Source organism: Sciurus vulgaris (assembly GCF_902686455.1).
Source record: "Sciurus vulgaris genome assembly, chromosome: 5".
Classification (NCBI taxonomy): domain Eukaryota; kingdom Metazoa; phylum Chordata; class Mammalia; order Rodentia; family Sciuridae; genus Sciurus; species Sciurus vulgaris.
This window is the reverse complement of record NC_136465.1, coordinates 70277213-70301274: the sequence shown is the minus strand read 5'-3', so window position 1 is coordinate 70301274 and position 24062 is coordinate 70277213. Positions and strand designations below refer to the sequence as shown.

At 40.0% G+C, this 24062-nt stretch overlaps 2 protein-coding genes across 5 annotated transcripts in view; both read right to left on the bottom strand.

Annotated features, from left to right (window-relative positions):
• The window catches only part of TULP3 (TUB like protein 3), a 61745-nt gene extending 42853 nt beyond the window's left edge, over nucleotides 1–18892 (bottom strand). Inside the window, exon 1 of one of the 3 annotated variants that reach the window (XM_079142003.1) lies at nucleotides 18820–18892. Coding sequence is in view for 1 of the 3 variants with exons in the window: in XM_079142005.1 (XP_078998131.1) it covers nucleotides 14408–14448 (41 nt within the window). In the remaining 2 variants the exon portion in view is untranslated. Of the gene's footprint in view, nucleotides 1–11024; nucleotides 11099–14407; nucleotides 14463–18819 lie in introns of those variants that run through there. The other 2 variants (XM_079142005.1, XM_079142004.1) reach the window with 2 other exon arrangements.
• RHNO1 (RAD9-HUS1-RAD1 interacting nuclear orphan 1) lies at nucleotides 16360–24009 on the bottom strand. 2 transcript variants are annotated; one of them, XM_079142022.1, is made up of 3 exons: nucleotides 23926–24009; nucleotides 18820–19071; nucleotides 16360–17206 (listed from the first exon to the last, which is right to left on the bottom strand). In XM_079142022.1, exons 2-3 carry the CDS (start codon nucleotides 18985–18987, stop codon nucleotides 16655–16657), a joined length of 720 nt encoding a protein of 239 aa, XP_078998148.1. In that variant the 5' UTR covers nucleotides 18988–19071; nucleotides 23926–24009; the 3' UTR covers nucleotides 16360–16654. The 2 variants fall into 2 exon arrangements, with proteins under 2 accessions (XP_078998148.1, XP_078998149.1); XM_079142023.1 differs by lacking the exon at nucleotides 23926–24009 and adding an exon at nucleotides 23314–23509.
• Nucleotides 24010–24062: the final 53 nt, after the last annotated feature.

Below are 24062 nucleotides of genomic sequence, written 5' to 3'. Positions count from 1 at the left end.
TTACTGTTAAAAAAAAAAGTCACCAAATTGACAGATAAACTTCAGCAGAGAAGACAAAAACAACCTACTTAAACATATAATTTGCCATCTTAACCATAGCAAAACCCTTCACTGCTGAATAGCCATGCTATCTAAAGTCCAGGAAAATCAGGCTGTCTTTACTAGAGAATAAAGACCTTTTGTCAACAGCACAAACTTCAGGCCTTCGTGAATGCATCCAAAAGGGTGTGCAGATAACATGGGCAAGCAATTTCACTTTTGTGCATTTTCATTCCTTAATAACAGGGATGATAATAATGATCTCATAGAACATATAAGAGTAAATGGAAAGTCAATTAACTATATAAAAGAATAAATACAAACACAGGCTTTGGAGTTTTCTGATCTGACTTTTCTGATCATGGCTCCTCTACTAAGTAAGGTAAGTTTGGACAAATTACATAACAATAATTGCCTGCCTCAGTTTCTCACACATAACATGAGGATAATAATACTGCCTTCATATGGAAACATAAGATTTAAACAAAGAGTTGGGCATGTGGTTCAGTGGTAGAGAGCTTGTCTAGCATGCTTCAGGCTCCGCATTCCATTTCTAGCACCATCACCACCACCACAACAAACTGAAACAAGCTAATAAATATAAGATGCTTAGAACAGTAGTTGGCAAACAGAAAGCACTCATTAGATTTTTACTAAAATTTTCTGAATCCCTATCTTGCCTATGTGCTATACAAGAGTTAAAAGATGGAGTCAGTGCTCAAAATAGCTTGTTAATAGTCCTACCATTAATAAAAATTAAAGAAAATATGTGTCAAAATAAAGTGGTGTACTAATTTTATAATAATAATAAGCATCTAATAAATTCAAGCAGCTACAAATAAACTATGTGACCTATGTCTGTATAGTTTATCAAGGAGGGAGGGAAACTGACCTTGAAGTTTCCATAAATTATCATAAACATTGTCAATCTCTTTCACTCCGATCTTCCCACAGCTCCCAGAGTTTCATTATTTTCTTATTTTCAAAAGGTAAAAATCCCTGGGGTTGGGGATGCAGTTCAATGGTACAGTGCTTGCCTTAGCATCATGAGGTAGGTCCTGGATTCTATCTCCAGCACTAAAAAAAAATTTAGTTTAATTTAATTTAAAATTTTTAGGGACTGGGACTGTAGCTCAGTGGTAGAGTGCTTGCCTCACATGGGTGAGGCACTGGGTTTGATCCTCAGCACCACATAAAAATAAATTAGTAATAAAAAAAATTTAAATAAATAAGTAAAAATACAAATCCTAATTGTATAATTATCTCATAGTTGTTCTTCTTAATATTTCTGAAATATAAACATCTTGAAAAGAAATATAAAAATTTTCATCACCAAAGAATCCAAACTTAAACAGAGAAATCTTTCTTTAGGCAACACCACAGAACTACTGTTTTTATTATCCTTATTAACTTTCTTAAAAATATGACTTTGAGGGGCTCGGGATATAGCTCAGTTCACAGAGTGCTTGCCTGTCAAGCACAAGGCCTTGGGTTCAATCCCCAGCACCGCAAAAAACAAAAACAAAAACAAAAACACTGTTTATAATACCAAAAGACAATGACTCTAATATTGACTAATAGAGGACTGGTTAAAGTATAGATTATCCAGACAGTGTAACACCATGCAGCTGTTAAAAAAAAAAAAAAAAAAAGGGCCTGGCATGGTGGCTGAGACTGAGGCAGGAGGATCTTGAGTTCAAAGCCATCCTCAGCAACTTAGTGAGGCCCTAAGCAATTTAGGGAGACCCTATCTCAATATAAAAAATAAAAAGGGCTAGGGATGTGGCTCAGTGATTAAGCACCCAGGGTTCAATACCCAGTACCATAAAAAAAAAAAAATTACAAGAAAGAAAATTCCTCCTACTTAGGCTTTGACTTTGCAAAGTAGGTAAAAATTAGACAATATTATCCTCATTTTTAACCTATAGGGCTGTGGAAAATAATAAGAATGATAAAATGAGAGTAGCAATGTATAAGGTTTATAAAAGTTTTCAAATTCCCAATCAAGAAGGATTCCCTGACTACACTGCCTAATTATTAGAAACAATTTCAATAAGAAATGCTGCAAACTTAAAAATCATTGTTATTTGTGTGTGAAGGATCAAAAAATATTTTTCTTTAAAAGGAAAAAGAAAACTTTACAGTTTTAAACCTGAGATGAACCCTTTTTAGATTTACTATAATAGTATCTATTCTATTAGCTACACACATTACATAGTCTACCCTTAGTAAAGTGCATTTCTAGAGGTGCAACGAAGTCAGTTATTGAGATGACAGAGGCTTCTGTTCTGTTCTTTGGCTTCTTTCCTTAGTTAAAGGCATAACTGGGACAATGTTTTCAAGCCCTACTACAGTATCAGCTATAGAACAAACATTGTTTTGTTGGCCAAGATAGGTTATTCTAGGATTATGATACTTTGTCAGAAAAACTGGCAAGAGTGATTTTAAAACACACTATTAAATTTGAACTGATAATAATGCTAATTCTTTTATCAAGTCACAATCCAAGAGCCAAATGCTGATTAACCTTTGTATCTCCAAGGTGGTATATCTTGCCATTATAAATGCAACTATATTTTGCTAACTAGAATCCTGAACTCAGCAACTATCAATCAAAATTTCTTTTATTATAGACTTCTTTAAAAAAAAAAAAAAAGGTGGACACTATACCTTTATTTTTATGTGGTGCTGAGGATTTAACCCAGGGCCCCACACACTAGGCAAGTACTCCACCACTGAGCCATAACCCCAGCCCTTATAGACTTCCGATAAAGATTTTGTGGCAATTCTCTATCATAATTGCCAGTCAAAATCTTGGTCTCAAAAATATGCTTGGTTTCATCCACCAAGAACACAAGAATGACCAATAAAATAAAATTTAAAAAAGAACACAAGAATGTTAGTGCCAGTCACAGTGGGGCACACCTGTAATCCCAGCAGCTCAGAAGGCTGAGGCAGGAGGACTGAGTTTAAGCCAGCCTCAGCAAAAACAAGGCACTAAGTGACTCAGTGAGACCCTGTCTCTGAATAAAATACAAAATAGGGCTGGGGATATGAATCAGTGGCGAGCGCCCCTGAGTTCAATCCCTACCCAAAATAAAAAATAAAAAAAATCAGTTACATCATCTTGGTTACCTTGGTACTTGTTTTCACTTGTAAATTGGCTGTAAGTTGTTTAATTCTGAATTAATTCACTTTAATTTTTTTTATCTTGCCAAGACTTTAGTGTCCATTTGGGATCTTTTCTGCCGATCAGCTTAGATTGACTTTGATCCATATTGCAAATGGCCCTTCACTTTTACCACCTAATTTACTGCCTTCCAATATTTGAGTATCTACTGTGTACTCACTATGCACATGCAATAGACTGAGTAAAAAGAATGGATGATAATTGCTCCACTTTAAAATGAGCATTCATAAAATACTCAAGAAAAAGTTTAAATAACCTTTTGAAAGGGATATTTAGCAACATCTATCAAAATTTAAACTCTGCATACCCCAAATACACAAAAGACATACGTAACAAGGATGTTATTACTTCATTATTTTCCACAGGTGGAGAAATCATAATTTCAATGTCTTTCAATAGGTGCACAATAAGATACATTTATAAAAAATAATACTTTGTGGACATTAAAAAGAAAAATGAAGATACTAAAGTATAAAGAGGTATTGGTACTAAATTATAAAGATGTTCAATGACACTTTAGTTTAAAATGTAGGTTAAGAATAATCTTTTCAATTAAATAGTGCTAGGACAACTGGATAGCCACATGCAAAAGAATTAATTTGGACCCCTATTTCACGATATACACCAAGATTAATCAAAATAGTTCAACCAAGTGCACACCTGTAATCCCAGCAGCTCAGGATGCTGAGGCAGGAGGATCTCGAGTTCAAAGCCAGCCTCAGCAAAGGTGAGGTGCTAAGCAACTGTCTCTAAATAAAATACAAAATATGCTCAGCTCAGTGGTTGAGTGCCCCCAAGTTCCCTAGTACCCTCCCAAAAAGTTCAAAAACTCAATTAATCCAGTCTATTATTAAAAATCCTCTTATTGATGGCATTAGTTTTCTTCCACAGCCATCCTTCTATAGTGAGGTGATTTTTAAAAATGTTTACTTTTTTCTTTTTCTTTTTTGGTACTGGGGATTAAATCCAGGAGCACATTACCACTGAGCTACATCCCCAATCCCTTTTATTTTTTAAGACTGGACCTTGCTAAACTGCTGAGACTGGCCTCAAACTTGTGATCCTCCTGCTTCAGCATGCAAGTCCTGGGATAGCCTTCTCCCTTCCTGCTAAATGGATCAGACCTCACTTTTGAGCCTGGTGGCTGTACATCTTGAATAATTCCAGCTGGACTGATGGTTTGTTGCTTCTGGTGCTCCTCTAGCCTCATTAGGGGTCAGAGTAGGAGGGGTAAAAGGCAGTGCTGAGCAGGGAAGCCCTGAAAATGGGAGCAGTAAACAGATTCCAGAACATGGCACAGGCCAGAGGTTGCCCTGACCCAAGCAGAACGTTGTATCTTTTTTTGTGGCAGGAGTGGTGGGTGCTAGGGATAAAACCCAGGGCAGCTCTACCACTGAGGTATACCTTGCCCCATATCTTTAAAATCCATGTTTTGTTTTATAAATTAAATTTTGGGTTGGGTGTGGTGGTGGACATCTATAATCCAGCAACTCCAGAGGTAAAGGTAGGCAGGAAGATGGCAAGTTCAAGACCAGCCTCAGCAACTCAGTACGACTATTTTTTAAAATAAAAAATAAAATGAGCTGAGCACAGTGGCACATGCCTGTAATCCCAGCAACTCTGGACGCTGAGGCAGGAAGATCAGGACTTCAAAGTCAGCCTCAGCAATAGTGAGGCGCCTAAGCAACTCAGTGAGACCCTGTCTCCAAACAAAATACAAAATATGGCTGGGGATGTGGCTCAGGGGTCAAGTGCTCCTGAGTTCAATCCCAAGTACCAAAAATAAAATGGGTTGGGGATGTGGTTCAGTGGTTAAGCATCCTTCAGTTCAATCCTCAGTACCAAAAATATAAAAAAAAATAAATTTTGGAACCATATAAATGGAACAATAAATGGAACCATAAAGCAACTGGTTCCATTTTAATATAAAAAACAACCCCTACTACCCTCTTTATATGAATAACTGACCTTCCATACAGAAAATATTCTTGTGACTTAGCAAAGAGGCTGCAAACTACAACTATGGGCCAAAAGAGCCATTCTGCCTCTTTTTATAGTGCCTATGAGCTAATAATAGTTTCACATTTTTTAAAAGATTAAAAAAAAACCTCAAGGGTTAGGATTATGGCTCACTGGTAGAGCCCTTGCCTAGCATGTGTGAGGCACTGGGTTCAATTCTCAGCACCACATATAAATAAATGAATAAAATAAAGGTCCATCAACAACTAAAAACAGAAATATAAATAATTTTTAAAAACTCATACAAACAATATTTGGAGGTGTAAAAATTATATGAAATTCACATTTCAATGTTTATAAATAAATTTATCTACAGTTGCTTTTGTGCTCGAGTAGCAAAGCTGAATAACTGGGGCTGAGCCTCAGAGGCCCACAAAACCTAAAATATTTACTATCTGGCCTTTTTCAGAAAAGATCTGCTGATCCCTGGCTTAGTATGCATTAGTTCAAACTAAGGGGTTGCATTCCCTATTTAGAGAAACACAGCTTTGTGGTCAGAGCAGTTTTCAAAACAACAAACATGGGGAGACTCAAGTTTCCTCGCTAACAAAAGTAAAGACAATGACGCTAATTCACCTGGTTATTGTGAGGACTAAATATAAGGTTATGGTAAGGATTAAATAAGACTTGTCCATAGCAAGCACTCGACAAACAGTAACTGCTGCTATTACACAAAATTTTACTCTACATTACTATTTATTTATTTGTGGTGCTGGGATTGAACCCAGGACCTTACAAGTGGTGGTCAAGTGCTTGCCCACCAGCTACATCCCCATCCCTTTTTAAATTTTTTTTTAAACTTTAGACAGGGTCTCACTAAGTTGCCCAGACTGGCCTCAAATTTGGGATTTCCCTGCTTCATTCTGCTGGGTAACTAGAGTTACAGGCATGCATCACTGCACCCAGCTCTACATTATCCTTTTAACATTACAAAGAAATGTATGATCTTAATCTTATCTTCATTGACAATACTATGATGATTTCACTATGATGCTATCACCCTTCAAAACCTTCTGTATAGCAGGGTTTGGTGGCACATACCTATAATCCCAGCAACTCAGGAGGCTGAGGCAGGAGGATTCCAAGTTCAAAGCCAGTCTCTGCAATTTAGTGAGACCCTAAGCAATTTAGTGAGACCCTGTCTCAAAATAAACAAAAAAAAGGGCTGGGGATGTAGCTCAGTGGTTAGTCCCTGGGTTCAATCCCTGCTACAACAACAAAAACCTACAAAGTGGTTACTATAATCCCATTTTATAATGAAGCAATTTGTCCAAGGTCACACAGCTGATCATGAAAAGAGCCAGAAGGGCTCACAAATCTTACTCTTTTCCACCTCACTGTGCAGTTTACTGCACCACTGACAATATGTGCTCACTGCAATGGTCAGCACAGTCAGGAATTTCATCACTATGGTATTTCAATAAATTTGTCAAGAATCTTTTCATTCAAAATGCCAGTTCATTTGCTATTTTTAGATAGCAAAATTTCTAAGCCAAAGAGGCCTTTGCAGAGATGGGGGTATAGCTTAGTGCCTAGCCTGCACAAGGTCCTGGGTTCCATCCTCAGCACCAAAGAAGAAAAAGGTCATCGGATTTTGTGTTCAAACTAACGATCATTTCAGGTAATTGTAGCAAAAGCTAACGAAAGAGGCGAAAGAGATCTTCAATGAAAACTTCAGAACATTAAAGAAAGAAATTGAAGAAGACCTTAGAAGATGGAAGGATCTCCCATGTTCTTGGATAGGCAGAATTAATATTATCAAAATGGCCATACTTCCAAAGGCTCTATACAGATTTAATGCAATTCCAATTAAAATCCCAATGACACTTCTCATAGAAATAGAGCAATCATGAAATTCATCTGGAAAAACAAAAGACCCAGAATAGCCAAAGCAATCCTGGGCAGGAAGAGTGATGCAGGAGATATCACAATACCAGACCTTAAACTCTAGTATAGAGCAATAGTAACAAAAACGGCATGGTATTGGCACAAAATAGACAGGTAGACCAATGGTACAGGATAAAAGACATGGAGACATACCCACGTAAGTACAGTTATCTCATCTAGACAAAGGTGCCAAAAACTTAAAATGGAGAAAAGATAGCCTCTTCAACAAATGGTGCTGGCAAAACTGGAAATCCATATGCAGTAAAATGAAATTAAACCCCTATCTCTCACTCTGTACAAAACTCAACTCGAAATGGATCAAGGATCTAGGAATTAGGCCCTTCACCAAATAGAAGAAAAAATAGGCCCAAATCTCTATCACGTTGGATTAGGACCAGACTTCCTTAACAAGACCCCCGTAGCGCAAGAAATAAAAGCAACAATCAATAAGTGGGATAGATTCAAACTAAAAAGTTTTTTTCTCAGCACAGGAAATAATCAATAATGTGAAAAGAGAGCCTACAGAGTGGGACAAAATCTTTTCCACACACACTTCAGACAGAGCACTCATCTCCAAAGTTTATAAAGAACTTAAAAAACTTTACACCCAAAATATCAAGAACCCAATCAATAAATGGGCTAAGGAAATGGGCAGACACTTTGCAGAAGAAGATATATAGGTGATCAACAAATAAAGTATTTTTTTAAGTCAATTGACAAATAAGTTCACCTTGTCCAAGTCCTAAATATCAATAATAGAAGGCCATATTTTCACATTTGCTGAGACATATCTGGCTAGAACAAAACATTGCTCCTGGAGTCAAATCAGAACTGCCAGAAGAGACTCCTTTGAAATCTATCTTTCCTCAACCAAGGAGAAATGTTAGTATTCTAGACTTAGCTGTCTTCTACTTGAAAAACTGCCACAATATGGAGTTAACTTAAATGAAGCCAGGGAATTAAAATCCATTTCCTAAGAGGCCCATTTAGTAGATACATTGAAAGCAGAGAAAATGCCAGGGGAGAGGGAGGCAGTGAGAAGACGAAAAAGCTGGCACCTGATTTGAGCATTCATAGAGCTCCAAAGAGTACAAGAAGGAAAATTATTCTAAAGTGAACCTCTTTAGATTTCGCTTGACCCACATAGCAAATGCAAAAAAGAACTTCTTTGAGTGAGCCAAACAGAAAGGTTACTTAAAATGTATGACTTGAACAAGAATGCATTCATTCCTGGTAGATCCAAAAATAGATATTACTCAGAACCTAAGTCTCTTCTACTTTTGTCTGTTTCTCTTTTCTTCAGGAGTTACATTTTCTCTCTTCAGGAACATTATTTATTTATTTGTATAAAGATGAAAGTACAATCTTTTGCCTGATGATATCTAATAAATACTTCTGGGGGCTGAGGGCATAACCCAGTGGTACACCTGCTTAGTTAGCTAAAGTTCCATCCCCAGCATGGCAAACGAACAAACAAACACGAAAAAACTAAATAAATATTTTCTTTTCTTTGGATAAATCAGTACTAATTTATATACTGTCCAAATGTCTAATTTCTTCAACCGCTTGCTCTAAAAATGATTAAAATGTAATCAGTATTGTTATCATTTATATGTACACACATGGCATTCAGAATAGCTGAAGTAGATATTCTGATAATACACCATAAAACAGGACACTACAAGTGAAAATACTGGATTTTACCTTTTTTTTTTTTTCCAGTACTTGTGACTGAATCCAGGATCGCATCATGCATGCTGGGCAAGCACTCTACCACTAAGCTAAGTCCTCAGTCCTTTTTATTTTATTACTAAGACAGGGTCTCTCTAAATTACTCAGAATGGCCTGGAACTTGTGACCTTCCTGCCTTAGTTCCCAAGTCATTAGTATTAAAAGTGTATGTCATGGCACTCAGCTGGATTTTAGTTTTGACTACATCATTTCTTTCTTTTTTGGTGGTGGCAGGGTGGTACTGAGATTTTAATTCAGGGATCCTTCTACTACTGAACTATGTCCCCAGCTCTTTTTTATTTTTATTTTTAGTCAGGGTCTTGCTAAATTGCTGAGGTTGGTCTCAAAACTGAGATCTTCCTTCCCTGGTCTTCCAAATGGCTGAGTACAGGTATGTGTCACTGAGCCAGCCATTATTTCCTCTGTAATCTTAGAAATATCACAACCTTTCTTTCTTTCCTTTTTAAATTTTTTTAATTTTTACTTTTTTGATACAGAGATTGATTGAACTTAGGGGTGCTTAATTACTGAGCCACATCCCCAGCCTTTTTATTTTCTATGTGGAGATAGGGTCTCCCTAAATTGCGTAGGGCCTCAAAGTTGCTGAGTCTGGCTTTGAACTTGCAATCCTCCTGTGTCAGCCCCCCGAGCTGCTGGGATTACAGTCATGTGCCACCATGCTCTATTTTTGTCTTGTTTTTGAGACAGGGTCTTCCTATGTTGCACAGGCTGAACCCAAGCATCTGGGTCTATGGGCCTGCACCACCACAACCCACTATCACCACTTTTCTAAGCCTTAATTTTCACATCTATAAAATTAAGTTAATGGCTCCTGCTCTGTTTTCTTCAGAATTATGAAGTTCAAAGGAGATCAAATATGTGACTATACCATGAAGTCTACAAAGGACACACAAATATTAGTATTGATCATTTTTTCTTGTCAGGCTTTTCCCTTTCTAAAAATGCATTTTAATACACATCTATAATCCCAGTGACTGCAGAAGGCTGAAGCAGAAAGATTGCAAATTGGAGGCCAGCCTCAGCAATTTAGCAAGACCCTGTCAAAAAAAAGAAAAAAAAAATGGGTTGGGGTACAGTTCACTGGTAGAACACATCAGAGTTAAATTCTCAGTACCACTCCCCAACCCCACCCCCCCAAAAAAAAAAACCAACCAGTTTACTATTTAAGAACTTCAACCAAATATTCCTCCCTAATTTTGCCTGAAGCTTTTCAGACATATCAAATCACTGCAACAAAATACACTATGTTACAATATGCAAACAAATCAATCCTCTGTTAAACCTCCTTCATTCCAAAACCTAAATCAAAGGCAAATTTTAGATTCAATGAAGTTTCTTCCTGCAAGGCTAAAAAGCAGTGATTTAATTTTTCAGAAGGCTGTCTGAAAAATAATTCTTATTTTTATATTATAGTTTTATTCTGTATACACTGACACAGTAAAGAAACCAAACTTGCAACTATAATTCATACTCTAAAAATGATAAAATAGATATCAGTTTAGATGATATATTCTTTGCTAAAAAGTCAAAATAATCAAATTTGAAGATTGGGAAAGGAATATTGAAATCATTTGGCTGTGGTGTAGCTCAGTGGTAACATACGTGCTTAGTTCAGCAAGGCCCTGGGTCCAATTCTGGGCACCTCCCCTCAACAAAAAAAAAAAAAAAAAAGTATCTTTGTGGAACCCTAAGGAATCTACCAATAATAGGTGACATGGAGATAATGAGAAGAGTTAGTTTTTACTGAATTTCATGTTGTATCTTTTGAAATTTCGACTATGTACAGTTTAAATATATCTATTTGTTATTTTATCAGTTTATTATAAATTACTGAAGGAATTAAAAAAAGCTCTCATTTCCAGAAAAGAAAATTCAGGCCTAAGAAGTAGATAACCTGCTCAAAATCACACTGCTGGATGGTAAAAAGCTGACAAGATAGAAAGCCAGTGAAAGCTTCCAAGTGCTCCCCCTCACCATAATGCTTTGTTTTTGTTTGCAGCAAAACATCGGGTCCCATCTTAGAAAGAATAAAAGTATTCCAATCCCCAGTTCAGAACTGGTGACTGGCATAATAGTAATTTTTAATGTTGCCAGAGGAGATTCTAAGAAAAAGGGACAGACATGACATCTTCATTACCAAGTCTCCTACTAGGCTGGGAATGTGGCTCACAGGTACAGCATTTGCTTGGCATGCATGAGGTCCTGGGTTCAAACTCTCAGTACCGGCCCCTCAAAAAAAAAAAAAAAAAAAAAAAAAATCAACTCCTAAAAAGTGAGTTAATAAAGAGGGAAGAAGTGTGGCTCAAAAGTTGAGTGGGTGCTTAGTATGTGCAAAGTCCTGGGTTGAATTCCCAGTACCACCCCCCAAAAAGTAATATTAAAGACAACACATGGATTAATGTGTGAACATGTGCCTTCTCTCAGGAATAAGTAGATTCAAGTTTAAGCAAGGCAGGAAATTTTTGTAGCATTCATTATTATCAACAGCGAGGATGTCTGACTAGACAGAAGATATTTAGTGTTTAGTAGTACAAGGAGTTATTTCTGGTGAACTGATTTGAAGGAAAGAAAGCCTATGGGAAATTATAGTTTGAAAGAAGACTTCATTCCACCACAGAGTTACTTTCAGCAGGGGAACTACGGGAATTATTCAGACCTCAAAACTCTAAAATACTCTGAAGCAAGGCAGCTTTAGTTCCTCTGAGCAACTCAAGCATTCTTTCCCTTTTGGTATGAACAAGCATTAACTTTTTCTTTCAGTGGGTACCAATGCCAGGAAAACTGCAGAATTTCCATTGGAAAGAATAAGAGAATCCAGAAAGTAAAACCATTGCAAAAAATGTCTGAATCAGCCTGCCTGGAACAGAAAGACCTTGGAAGAAAGTTGTTAATAGGACTATTCTTCCTTTCTAGAGCTGTATGTGGCCTTCACAATTGAAGAAATACTTGCATGTTACATTTTATTAGTAACAAGACTGGCACAACTTCAAATCAGAACTACTACTCACATTTCTAAAGAGAAGCCATGGCATATAGATAAATCACAGACCAGGACTTTCTTAGACCATTCTGGGTCACAAGGTCACAACAGAGAACCACATCTTCAATTCTGTATCACTTACAAAGGGGAGAGAGAGCTCAAGTCCCAATACTAGACAATCCCTATCATCTCTAGGGAATCAGTTTATAAAATGTCTGGCCTCAACACAGGGCCTGAGTGTAGTTTCAAATTCCATCTCCAACTTTCACTATATATTTCAGATATAAGAAAAAATAGTTGAAGTTTGTTCATTAACTTTCTATTTTGTTTTTAAAAAATCTGCCTTGTAGTAAAACAGTCACATAATTCAAATGAAAAAAAAATCACAGTAAACTTAAAAGTCAATTTTCCTCCCAGTGAAAGGTATTAACATTAAAATCCCTATCAATATATTTAATTGAAAACATTAAATAACCAGGTGTGGTGGTGTACACCTGTAATTCCAGTGACTCAGGAGACTGAGTTAGTAGAACTGCAAGTTGGAGGCCAGCCTCAACAACTTAGCAATACTGTCCCAAAATAAAAAATAAAAAGGGTTGACAGGGTGGCAGGTCTATAATCTCAGTGGCTCAGGAGGCTGAGGTAGGAGGATTGTGAGTTCAAAGTCAGCCTTGAGCAATTTATCGAGGCACTTAGCAACTCAGTGAGACCCTTTCTGTAAATATTTTTAAAAGGGCTGGGGATGTAGCTCAGTGTTTAAACACTTCTGGGTTCAATCCCTGGCACTAAAAAAAAAAAAGGGTTCAAATGCAGCCCAGTGGTAAAGCACCCTGGGTTCAATCCCCAGTACCAAAACAAAACTAAACAAAAAAACTTAAATAAATTTATAAAAACAAGTATTAAATACATAAACAGAAGTCAAAACCCCAAAAGACATTCATTCCTTCTTAGCAACAAATGAGCTAAATACTGATAGAAATGCCAGGAGCAATGGCACAGGCCTGTTATTCTAGTGGCTTGGGAAGATGGAAAGTCCAAAGCCAGCCTCAGTAATTTAGCAAGACCCTGTCTCAAAATAAAAAATAAGAAGGGTTGAGGATGTAGCTCAGTAGTAAAGGGCCCCTGGGTTCAAACCCTGGTAGCAAAAAAGAAAAAAAAAAAAAAAAAGCATTAACTTTACCTAGGTAACAATACTGTAGGGCAAGAGAAACATTCAGTGATTCACATTTCACTTTGATGTCAATTTAAAAAATTTCTTTGGTAAGAAAAAAGGGAGGGGAAAAAACCTTTACAATGATATCTTTAAGCTTCTGGTCCAATAAATTTTTAAAAAATTGCCTCCTGGCCACAATATCAACGTCAATTCCTCCCACCCCCCAAAATCACGAGTCTGTTATCAAACATCTGGCGTCCATGAAAATTACCGATTTAAATTCATTCGATTAAAAATTAAGTTCCCACAGCTAAACAAGTATCATCTGCATTCAACCAGAGAAAATGAGTACCAACTTCACCTTTCCTACACTTCCATACTTACACTTAGCAAGTATCAATTTATTTTTCTCAACTTGGGGGGGAAAAAAGCACAGTGAAGAAATTTCATGAGTGTAGCTATCATGTAAACAGAACTTGATGAAAGAGGAAAATGGGTTTTCTATACTCCAAACTCTCCTGTGTGACTTTCTAAAACAATGGTTTAAAAATTTTTATACACTAGATGAGACTAAACCCTTACACGTCAAATTTTCATTTGCCATGGTAATGGAATAGAGTTAAGAAAACAGTTGTCTTCTACTCAGACTATGCCAAAGTTTTGAGTCAATAATTTCACACGGCTCTTCATTAACTTTCCACGAATCCAGCTAACAAGAAAATAGACAGGTTGAGATTTTAGATCGTTTCTTTCCTAGGCTCCTCTTCTGGTGGAGGCAGAAAGAGGGGACACGGCAGAGAAAGAGGGGCACAAACAAGGGGTATGGAACATTCGAAAATAAGAGAGTCCTGAATGAGAGGCAACTACTGGAAAACAGAAAAAAGGTAAAGAACTTTGCATTCTCAGCCCTCAGACTCCGTTCCAGAATTCAGCACTACTTGCCAAAAGCAATGGCATTAGAGCAAATTACTAAATATCAGCCACAACGTTTCGCTTCGACTCCCCGAAAGACTTTGTCCAACCAATCTCAGTTATGATACTACTGGGCAGTGCTTGCTGAGCAGTGCTAATTAATCTCCAGTTAGGGAAATCTGAGGCCCAGAGTGGGCAAGGCGAGCTTGTAATGAAAACTCCAGGAGTTCGCAAGCGGGGATCTGAACAGAAGTCTGCTCACAGCGCAGACCGCAGAGCCGCTGCTTCCCGTCTTCGCCTTTACACAGCGGGTGGTCCTCCTGGGACTGGGGAGAGGGGGCTCGCCTCCAGCCGCGCCACAGATCCGACGCGAGCCCCCGCCCGCTGCCCGCAGAGCTCCGGGACAAGCCCTCCACCTTCTCGCTTCAACCCTCCGCCCCGTTCAATAGGATCCCAGCCGCCATCCCTTTCTTACCTGTCCCCCCGGGGTCCGAGTCCATAACGCGACGCCTCCATGCCGGCCGCTCGGCAAGTGGCACTTACCACCAGACCTCTGGACGCCGATGCTGGGGTGGCAAGTCTGGCCGGCAGCCGGACCTCGCCCCTGGCAACCACACCCCGCACTGTCGCCGCCGCCTATTGGCCTGTGGACCCAGCTCCTCTCTCATTGGCTACTGACGCCAGCCGGCGATGCGGGAGGGTTTCTAGGGGGCGGGAGGAGCGCGGGAGTTAGAGGCGCCTGCGCCGGCGCGGAGATGACTCGCCTGGGCTCGGTCCCCTGAAGAACCCCGCGGGGTAGCGGGCAGCGGTAGAGGGCAGAAGGCAGTGATCTCAGTTGCCTGGGCTCCAGCTCGCCAAGAAGCGATTCGATAGGGGAAGCCCACCCCCCAATACCGCCACACACAGCGGCTTCCCGCACCCCTGCAGTGTACCGAGACCACCCAGAGTGCTTACAGGAGTCTGTGGTTCTCCATTTACAAGACCTCTACCGCCAGCTTTTTCCGCAGCCGGGTCCTTTCCTTGATACCAGAGCATTTCCTGGAACCACGCTTGGGTCCTCAACTGCAAACACTCCTTCAGCCTCCACCCAAGCTTCTTGATAAATCCCAAACCTGCTCTGAAAGCACCGGAGAATCCATCTACCTCTCTATTGCCTGTGGACCTTCTTCAAACATCCTTATCCCATGATAGCCACTATCTAAACTTGGTAAACTTATACTCTCGTTTCAAATAAAGCACGTACCCAACCCATCATTCCTTTCTCGTTACCAGCATATACACAGCATATAGCCCCTACAGAATTTCCTGACAAAAGTTACTACACATAGACTAGCATTTTGAGGTCAAAAGTTTTCACGTTGGTTTTGAATTCAGAAGTTAACTTAAGACATAAAACTTAGTATAAACTAGAACAGAGCATTGCACTCACTGGGTCAGCTTCCACTCACTGTATGACGCTGAACATGGTCCATTTTAACCGTTCTCATTCCCCCAAGTGGGGGATGAATCCTAGGACATCAGCTTGCCAGGCAAGTGCTCTACAACTGAATCACTTCCTAACCCCTGTGGTTCATTTTCTGTGCTTTAAATTCCCATCTATAAAATAAGCATAACCTGACAGAGTAGGATATTAAATGCTAAATGATGGGGTTGAATGAGATTGCATTTGTATGGGTAAAATGATGTCTGATACATCTTGTTGACTGGGCAGTCCTTCTGCATTAATTACCATAAGCAGTATTCTTTGAAAAACATTCCATATTTATTTACAGTTTAAATCCTTAGTATAAGAAACCATTTTCCCACCCTATTTAATATTTACAAATTTCTTCAGTTGGAAACAAAAATTCAAAACAAAGCAAACATAAGTGACTAGTCTGTGATCCCTCATCCCACTGTATTCACTTAAAATAGGGCTTGCTCCATTTCATCTTGCCTTTTCGGATAAGCCAAAGTTGGAAAGGTGGCAGTCAATCATAAAAAGTCTGATGAGTTTGCCTTGATTTTTTGCATCCATTAGGTCATAGAGGAAGCTGCCGCAGAGCCTCAGAGTTAGTACTCAAAATTGTGGGAAGGGCTGGGGTTGTAGTAGCTAGGTGGTAGTGCTAACCTAGCATGAAAAAAAAAAAAATCCCCACATTGAGTAATAGTGGAATTAATTAGTTTAAATGAGACAAAGGATTAATGATAATAGTTAAAGGAAATGACTTTTTGTGGATGGGCAATATTGCCACAATACTAACAGAAACAAAGTTTTCTAAGAACTTTCTGTAGCCCTTTGTTTACATACATGTTAAAGTTACTGCAAGATATTTTAAAAAATTAAACAAGAAAAATATGAACAGTTCATGTCATTAAATTTAACTGTTTATGAAATATTTTTTCAATATGTACATATTTTAGTTGTTGATGGACCTTTATTTTATCTATTTATTTATGAGGTGCTGAGAATCGAACCTAGTGGCTCACACATGCCAGGCAAGCACAGTACCACTGAGCTACAACTCTAGCCCCCTATTTATGAAATATTAAAAGCCAATCTGGAAACTGAATTCCCTTGCAACTCTAGGGCTCTAGTTAAAATGTTTTTCCTGTTGGTACTATTTTTATTTTATTCTTTCAATAAAGTCTCTTAGAGTCAGAAAAATGACTTCATCAATGTTACAAAAATTAGCAATTTTTGAGACTGCTGATGAGAGAGAATGATGTCCAACAAATCCAGTCAGCTTTTCACAAGGAACTGGCTTCTGCTCAGCTTCCCTCTTTCCCTGAGGTAAGCCAACAGGTGTCTTCGTCTCCTCCATGTGACCTTTATCCCATACTTCTCCTCAGGGGTGTCTTTAACCAGAATAGGTCCAGGTTCTGGGCTAGTAGGAGTACTAGTGTGAAGGACACAGCTTTCAAGGCTGTTTTCCCTCTGATCTGGGGAAATGGAGTCCTCCTTCAAAGAAGATGACTCTGGGGTCTGAATATCAGGTGGAATAAACACGTAAGGAAAGCTGTGAAGTGCATGTACTGATAGTTCCCCACAGCTTTGGGGACTGAGCACTGGAATTAAGGGCTTTCTAGAAATGTCCTTTTCTGATTGATTGGGGCACCCTGTTACTTCGGGGATCCCCAGTGTCTCTGAACTGGAAGATAACTGTGGACTCTCAAATGTTAGACACGGAAACTTGCAGGTAGATTTTCGGCTTGAATGTCTTGCCTGGTCTTGGTGATGTTTCCGGTGGGCTGGGAACCAACTTTCTACAGTTGTATCAAACTGAGGTGTTACCTAAGGATCCAAAAAAAAAAAAAAAAAAAAAAAAAAAAAAAAAAAAAAAAGGTGAGGTGAACCAACTAGGCAATAAAATGATATTCAAAGAGCAGAACCCTAAATGGGGTCCCACTATAGTGATGGACACAAAACAAAAACAGTTGTCAATAGAAAAAGGGGCTAGGGATATGGCTCAGTGGTAGAGTGCTATACCTAGCATGCATGAGGCCCTGGGTTCAATCCCCAGCACCACAAAAATATATTATAACAACAACAACAACAAAACAACATTAGAAAAAGACAGGAGCTTTGGTCAAGTTATTCAATCTCTTTGGCTTTCAATTTCCTCAGATGTAAGAGAGGATAAGGCTTCTTTCACTTCATCACATCATACAGCTACAAATGTTTAACTGTCTTTAAACTTCATGAAGGTAGGACTGGGGATGTAGCTCACTGGTAGAGCACATACTTAGCATGCTCAAGGTATGGGTTCAATACATAGTTAAAAAAAAAATGAAAACAACAAAAAAAAAACATCATGAGACAAGAACCACTAATCTGATTTCACCACTGATTTTCCAACACCTTGCAGAGTACCTGACACAAAGAAGGACATCAGTAAATAAATGGCAGATTGCAAGAATAGGGCATGAGATCATATATAGAGGACCTGAGACACAATGATTACTCCATAAATGTTCATTCCCATTCTCATCCACAGAATTTTAAACTGTAATTTTCTCCCATAATAACAAAGGAAGTGACAGTTCTTCCCAGCTGTCCTGATCAAGTTTATGTTTAATGTTCATTAAACATTGTTAAGCAGAGCATATGCTCTTGGCCCTTTTACTACACTACTTTTGTTATAAAGTAGCTATATTCTCTTCCTGGATCTCCCCCTCAACTCCTCTTTTGTGCTGGGGATTGAACCCAGGGCCTTATGAATGCAAGGCAAGCACTCTGCCACAGAACTACATTCCCAGTCTCACTCAGGGATTTTAAACAGGCAAATATGGTATGTGCCATTTTTGTGGACTTTTTGTCAAGGTTCAATCCATTAAACAGTGGACAGGGTATCTAGCTACTCTACCTTTCACACAAGGTTCAGAGAACAATCTCATTTTTTGTTTGCCAATGGTCTGGCTTTCTTACCCAGTTATTGGGTAAAGAAACTTTAACACCAAATGTTTGCAGAGGAATGTGATAGTAAAGACTCCAATTCCATACCCAGGTCTGAGTGGAGAAAAGAATACATACCAGGGAAGATGGCTGACCACAGCCAGAAAGCAAACATTGCTTCCATGTCCCTATTTCCATGGGATTTATTCCTTGGAAGCCCTGGTTCAAGAAGAGTTGACATTCTTTATTTTTTCCCTCTTTTCTTCTTTTTTTGGTACTTGGGACTGAACCAGAGGCACTTAATCACTGAGCAACATCCCCAGCCCTTTTTATTATGAGACAGGGTCTAAAAGATTAGGGCTTGCTAAGTTTGAGACTAGCCTCTAACTTGCAATCCTCCTGCCTCAGCTTACCTAGTCACTGGGATTACAGGTGTGCACCAACATACCCAGCAATTAAGAGTTGGCATTCTAAAAAGCCTAACAGTAAAAATTGAAGTAAGAATCTCCTACCCAAGAAGCGATGGTGCTACGGTCAATAGGCTTGCTGGGCACCTGTCGAGTGTGCGTGCTGGGCCTCTGTGGAGCTCCACAGTGATGTTTGGGGCCCTCCAGTGGTTGCTGGTGGAATAGCAGCGGAGTTTTGTGGGAACGTTGGCAGTGTCTTTTTTTGGGAGGCATAAATAGGTAAATGAAGGGCAGTTAGTAACCTCATGGTGCTGGTTGCCCTTGGGTTGTGGAACAGGCTCCAATTACAACCCATGCCTGTAAAGAAGAAACAAAAGCTGTGAGAAAATAATTCAGATGATTCCCCAGCTCTTTCTGATATCCTGACAGTCAATTCTACCATAAACTACCACTCTGCCTCAAGATTGTGGGGAGCTCAGCCTTTTTTTTTTTTTTTTTTTTTTTTTTTTAATTTTAAGACAAACTCTTGTTAAACTGCTTTGATCCTCACTAAGTTGCTGAACTGGCTTTGAACTTGCAATCCTCCTGTCTCAGTCTCCCAAGTGGCTGGGATTATAGACTGGCACCACTGCACCCAGGAAGCACAACTTCTAATATTAATACCTAGACCACCAAGCAAAAACATAGTATTCACATCCAACAAGACTTATTCAATAAACATTTATTGAGTTCTGTTAACTGTCATACTGGATGCTGGGAACATAATAAATGAATAATCATTTATCAATAATCACTTATTAAATGCCAAACACTTGTAGCAGTACAGAGAGGTTCCTGTCTTCAAAGAGCTCAGAGTCGGACAGGGGGAGTAGCTAAGTGGTAGAGTGCTTGCTAAGCATGCATGAAGACTTGGGTTCCATCCCTAGCACTGCAAAACAGAAAAGGAACTGAAAGTCTAGCAGAGGACAGACATTTTCAACACAATACAGTACAATATATTTCAATATAATGTTTCCATTTGCTTCATGGGAGACTTGTGGACATGGATACACCTGACCTATGGAAGGGCTCAGAGAAACAAAAAGGCAGGGAGTGTTGTCCAGCCTGAGGAACAGTATATACAAAGCCTACCTTGTGAATTCACAGTATAAAAAGATGAGGGTGAGAAATGACATGTTGTCAGGGTGAGGTAGAAAAACCAAGTGAGACCATATGATTTGGACTTGAGCCTGAGTAGTTGAATATTTTCAAGCAGAAAGAATATGATCATATTTGGCTTTTCTTATTTTTTTCATTACAGATAATTTCAAACATAAACAAAAGTAGACTGAATAATATAATGGGCCCCATGTACTCATCACTCAACTCTAACCACCATCAATCCATGATCAATCCTGACCCAGCCATGCTCTGACCCATTACCCCCACCCCTACACTATGTTGAAGAAAATATGGTCGTTATATCATTCCCATAAATAAATTAAATATACACAAATTCCTTAATTTTGTAAAATAACCAGGCAGTGTTCAAATTTTCAAATTGTTCTATAAACATCCTAATTTTTTAAAATTTACTTGTGTATTTTACACAGATGATCCTGACAACAGTACAAAAGGGGAACAAGTACCCTGGAAGAAGGGAGAACTGTTAGAAGGTTACTGTGTCATCTAAGTGAGAAACGATGGGGGCCTGAGCCCAGGCTTTGTCAGTGGACAGGGGAGGCTGACACAAAGGCAAGGTCAGCAGATAAGTCTGAAAATGTGTCCAATGGATCTAGTAACCAGATGAACTTTACTAAGAGCTTCTCCTGTGGAATGGTAGGAGAGACAAGTGTGAATACAGTAGGTAGTGAATGAAATGGGAGTTGCAGCTAAGCATGCTGGAAAGCCATACCATAGGGCAGAATGGTTCTACTATACAGTGTGATTCATTCATTTGATCAACAACAAAAAATAACACACTGTGACTTAAGTGTCAAGGCAGTGGAGATAGATGTGAAGAGAAAAAAAGTATGTGCTGGGGATATAGCTCAGTTGGTAGAGTGCTTGCCTTGCAAGCACAAGGCCCTGGTTTCAATCCCCAGCACCACGACCACAACAAAAAGGAATCTCGAAGCACTTACATTCTAGTTGAGAAGTGATCAAAGGTATGAAGAAAAATCAAACACAAGGGGTTTCAATGACTGCTTTTGTAGACAGGTTTGTCAGGGAAGGCCTGATTGAGTGAAGAAAGGAGAATAAACAGGCAATGGAAAGATAGGAGCAAAAATTCCAGGTTGAGAGAAGAGTCAGTACAAAGACCCTGAGGTAGGACTCTAACATGTTCAAGAAACTAGGTCAGCATGGCTGAACTAGATAGTGGTAGGAGATGAGGCGGTTAGAAAGGCAGAAAACAGTTCACATGACACAGAGCTTTACACACAAGGTTAAGGACTCTGCATTTAATTATTCTTGGTGTGATGGGAAGTCACTAAGAGGTTCTGGATCAAGAAGTGACACAATCTGATTTACACTCCCTGCCCCTCTACCTCCCAACCCCAGTACTGGGGATGTTCTACCACTGGGCTAATCCCTAACCCTTTTATTTTTTGTTTTGAGATGGTCTCACTAAATTGTTGAGGCTGGCCTTGAACATACAATCCTACTTCAGCCTCTCAACTCACTGGGATTACAAGCATATGTCACCATACCCAACTCTAATTTGTACTTGAAAAGACAACAATAGGCAATTTGTGAGGAAAAACTGAGTCAGAAGGAGTCCAATGGAGAGATGACATGGTAGCAATGGCTTCAATAAGAAATGTTAAAATTCATGACTTGCTGAAAGCCACCAACATCAAACGGATACTACGTTGCTCAGCAATCCTATTATGTTTTTTTGATAAACTCATTTTCCATAAGGATTATTTTAAAATGTTTCCCTTTCTTAAAATTTAACAATATCCTTTTCTCTCAACAAATGATCTTATTTCCTACTGGACAAAGAATACAGAACACTTCAAAAGTACTTTCATTTTCCAGAAATCAAACATACAAACCTACTTAACATCTGTCTGCATCTGTCCTCTTTCCTTGTGGTCTGTGGTCTAATAAGAGGTCATACTGTTATCTAAGGCCTTCCCCTCTAGTTGTGCTTTGGAGCGGTTTTCATTCTATATACTTTGCTGGCAATCTCTTCTGCTTACATTTCAATAACTGCCTATATGTAGATGACTTCCACTTTTTTTTAAATTTTTTTTTTTTAGTTGTCAATGGATCTTTATTTGTTTATATGTGGTGCTGAGATTCAAACCCAGTGCCTCATACATGCTAGTCAATCGCTCTACCACTGAACTACAATCCCAGCCCCTGACTTCCATATTTATATATTCAGCTTAGACTTTTCTAAGTTCAGGACCCATATATCCCACTGTCTACCAGAGAGCAACTAAATATTTCTGACACCTTAAACTCAACATGTTTAAAACTGAATGCATGCCTAGCATGCTAAGGCCCTGGGTTTCAACCCCCAGCACTGCAAAAAATGAATGAATGAATAGAAGACAGAAAAAAAGAAAATTGAACTCATAACATTTCCCCAGCACCCGTGGCCAAAGTGATTATTTCTCAGGGTCCTAGGTTGGAAAGAGAATAACATCATCTAGTTATGCTACCAAGAACCTTGACATTTTCCTTCCCCTCCCTCCCACCCAACCCTACATCAAGTCCTGTCAATCTTACATCTTCAACATGTCTTCAATAATACTCTTTTCTCAAGCTAGGGATGCAGCACAGTGGCAGAGAGCTTGCTCAGCCTGTGCAAGGCACAGGTTGATCCTCAGCACTGGAGGGTGTGAAGGGCTTCTCTCTTATTATCCTTTATGTTCCAACACTTATCCCCAGGAGTGCTGCAATAGCCTAACTAGTCTTCCCTAATCCTTTCAGGCTCGCCCTGCAGAGGGACTTTAAAAAAATGCAAATCTGTGAGTCACTTCTGCTTTAGATTTTGATTGGCTTCCTTTAATGCTTGAATAAGGACAAAATACCTCAGTATGGCTAAGGCTCTGCCTTCTGACTCACACCACACCCATTCAGGTGTTTTAGCTCAATCCCCTCAGCTTCACTTATCCCTGTACTCACCATACCTCCTACAGACAGGCAGCTAGTGCACACAATTACATAGAGGTTTTTCCTCTCTTCTTTGTAGAAGGCACGCGATTTTACTGGAAGCTTCAGTTCATTAGAAAAGCCTTCCCTGTCCTAAGGCAAGATCTCATCATAAATATTAGGCAGGACAATCACTTGAGGCCAGGAGTTCAAGATCAGCCTGGACAATAGGAGACCAGGTCTCCCACGTCATACCCACCCCACCCCCTCAACCCCCCAAAAAAAGAGAAAGAAAAGGGAGTGGAGTCAGAGTGTGGCCTGTAATCCCAGCCACTCCGGGGGCTGAGGCCAAAGATTCAAGTTCGGGGCCAGCCTCAACAACTTCAAGAGCCCGTCTCAAAATTTAAAATAGAGTAAAATAATAGGGCTGGGGATGTTGCTCAAGTGGTAAAGGGTCCCGGGCTCAATCCCCAGTACGGAAAAGAGAAATAAAATAACAGAAGTACCACTGACCTCTACTTTGTCACTTTACAGCTGTAATTATGTGTTTATTTGGTTCTTGGAAAATGTCTGCCCTACGAGGAAGCTCGGGGGAAGGAAAGAACGTAGTCTGCGGTTGTATTTTCCGGGTCTAGAAGTGCCTAGCACACAGTAGCCGCTCGACGAAATTTGAATAGGTAAAGCACTAGTCCAACTAAAGGCTCGGCTTCTGGAGGGGGAAAAGAGAGAGAGGCGGAGAAGGCGCGAAGACGCAGAGCTGAGCCAGGCTCCGAGGTGCGCGCGCGTGGGTTTAAGATGGACACCTGAACGAGATCAGGCCGCCCTCGGTCGGCGGAACCCGACCATCTAACTGAAGGTAAACTGAGTGAGATCTCCACCGGACGGAAATAGACTAACGCAGACCTTTAAAGACTGTGAGGAAAGCCTGAGGGGAGCCAGGGCAGCGTCGCCTGGCGGGACCAGGTGAACGCGCGTGCGGGGCGCCGAGCAGGCGAAGGGCGCTAAACCCGGGTCCCACCGTGCCCCCGCATGCCCACACTGCCCTCGGCTCGCCCTCCCCGGCCGCGGGGACCCCCGGCTGCCAGCCCCGGCAGTCGCCGCCCCACGAGCCGCCAGCCGCCTTACCCGCCCGGCGGGGCCACGGCCGCCGCTCCTCACGGCGCACAGCGTTCGAGCCGGAACGCGGAGACACGCCGGCGCCGATTGGCGACGCTCCGTCACGTGACCGCAACGCTCCGCCGGCGCCAATTTCAAACAGCGGA

Bases quoted from the DNA above. Each gene is read 5' to 3' on its own strand.
- RHNO1 (XM_079142022.1), bottom strand. From the start codon at position 18,987: ATGCCTCCCAAAAAAAGACACTGCCAACGTTCCCACAAAACTCCGCTG. The intron at 17,207-18,819 runs GTAGGAGATTCT...TTGGATCCTTAG, and splicing joins GTAGCACCATCGCTTCTTGG to GTAACACCTCAGTTTGATAC.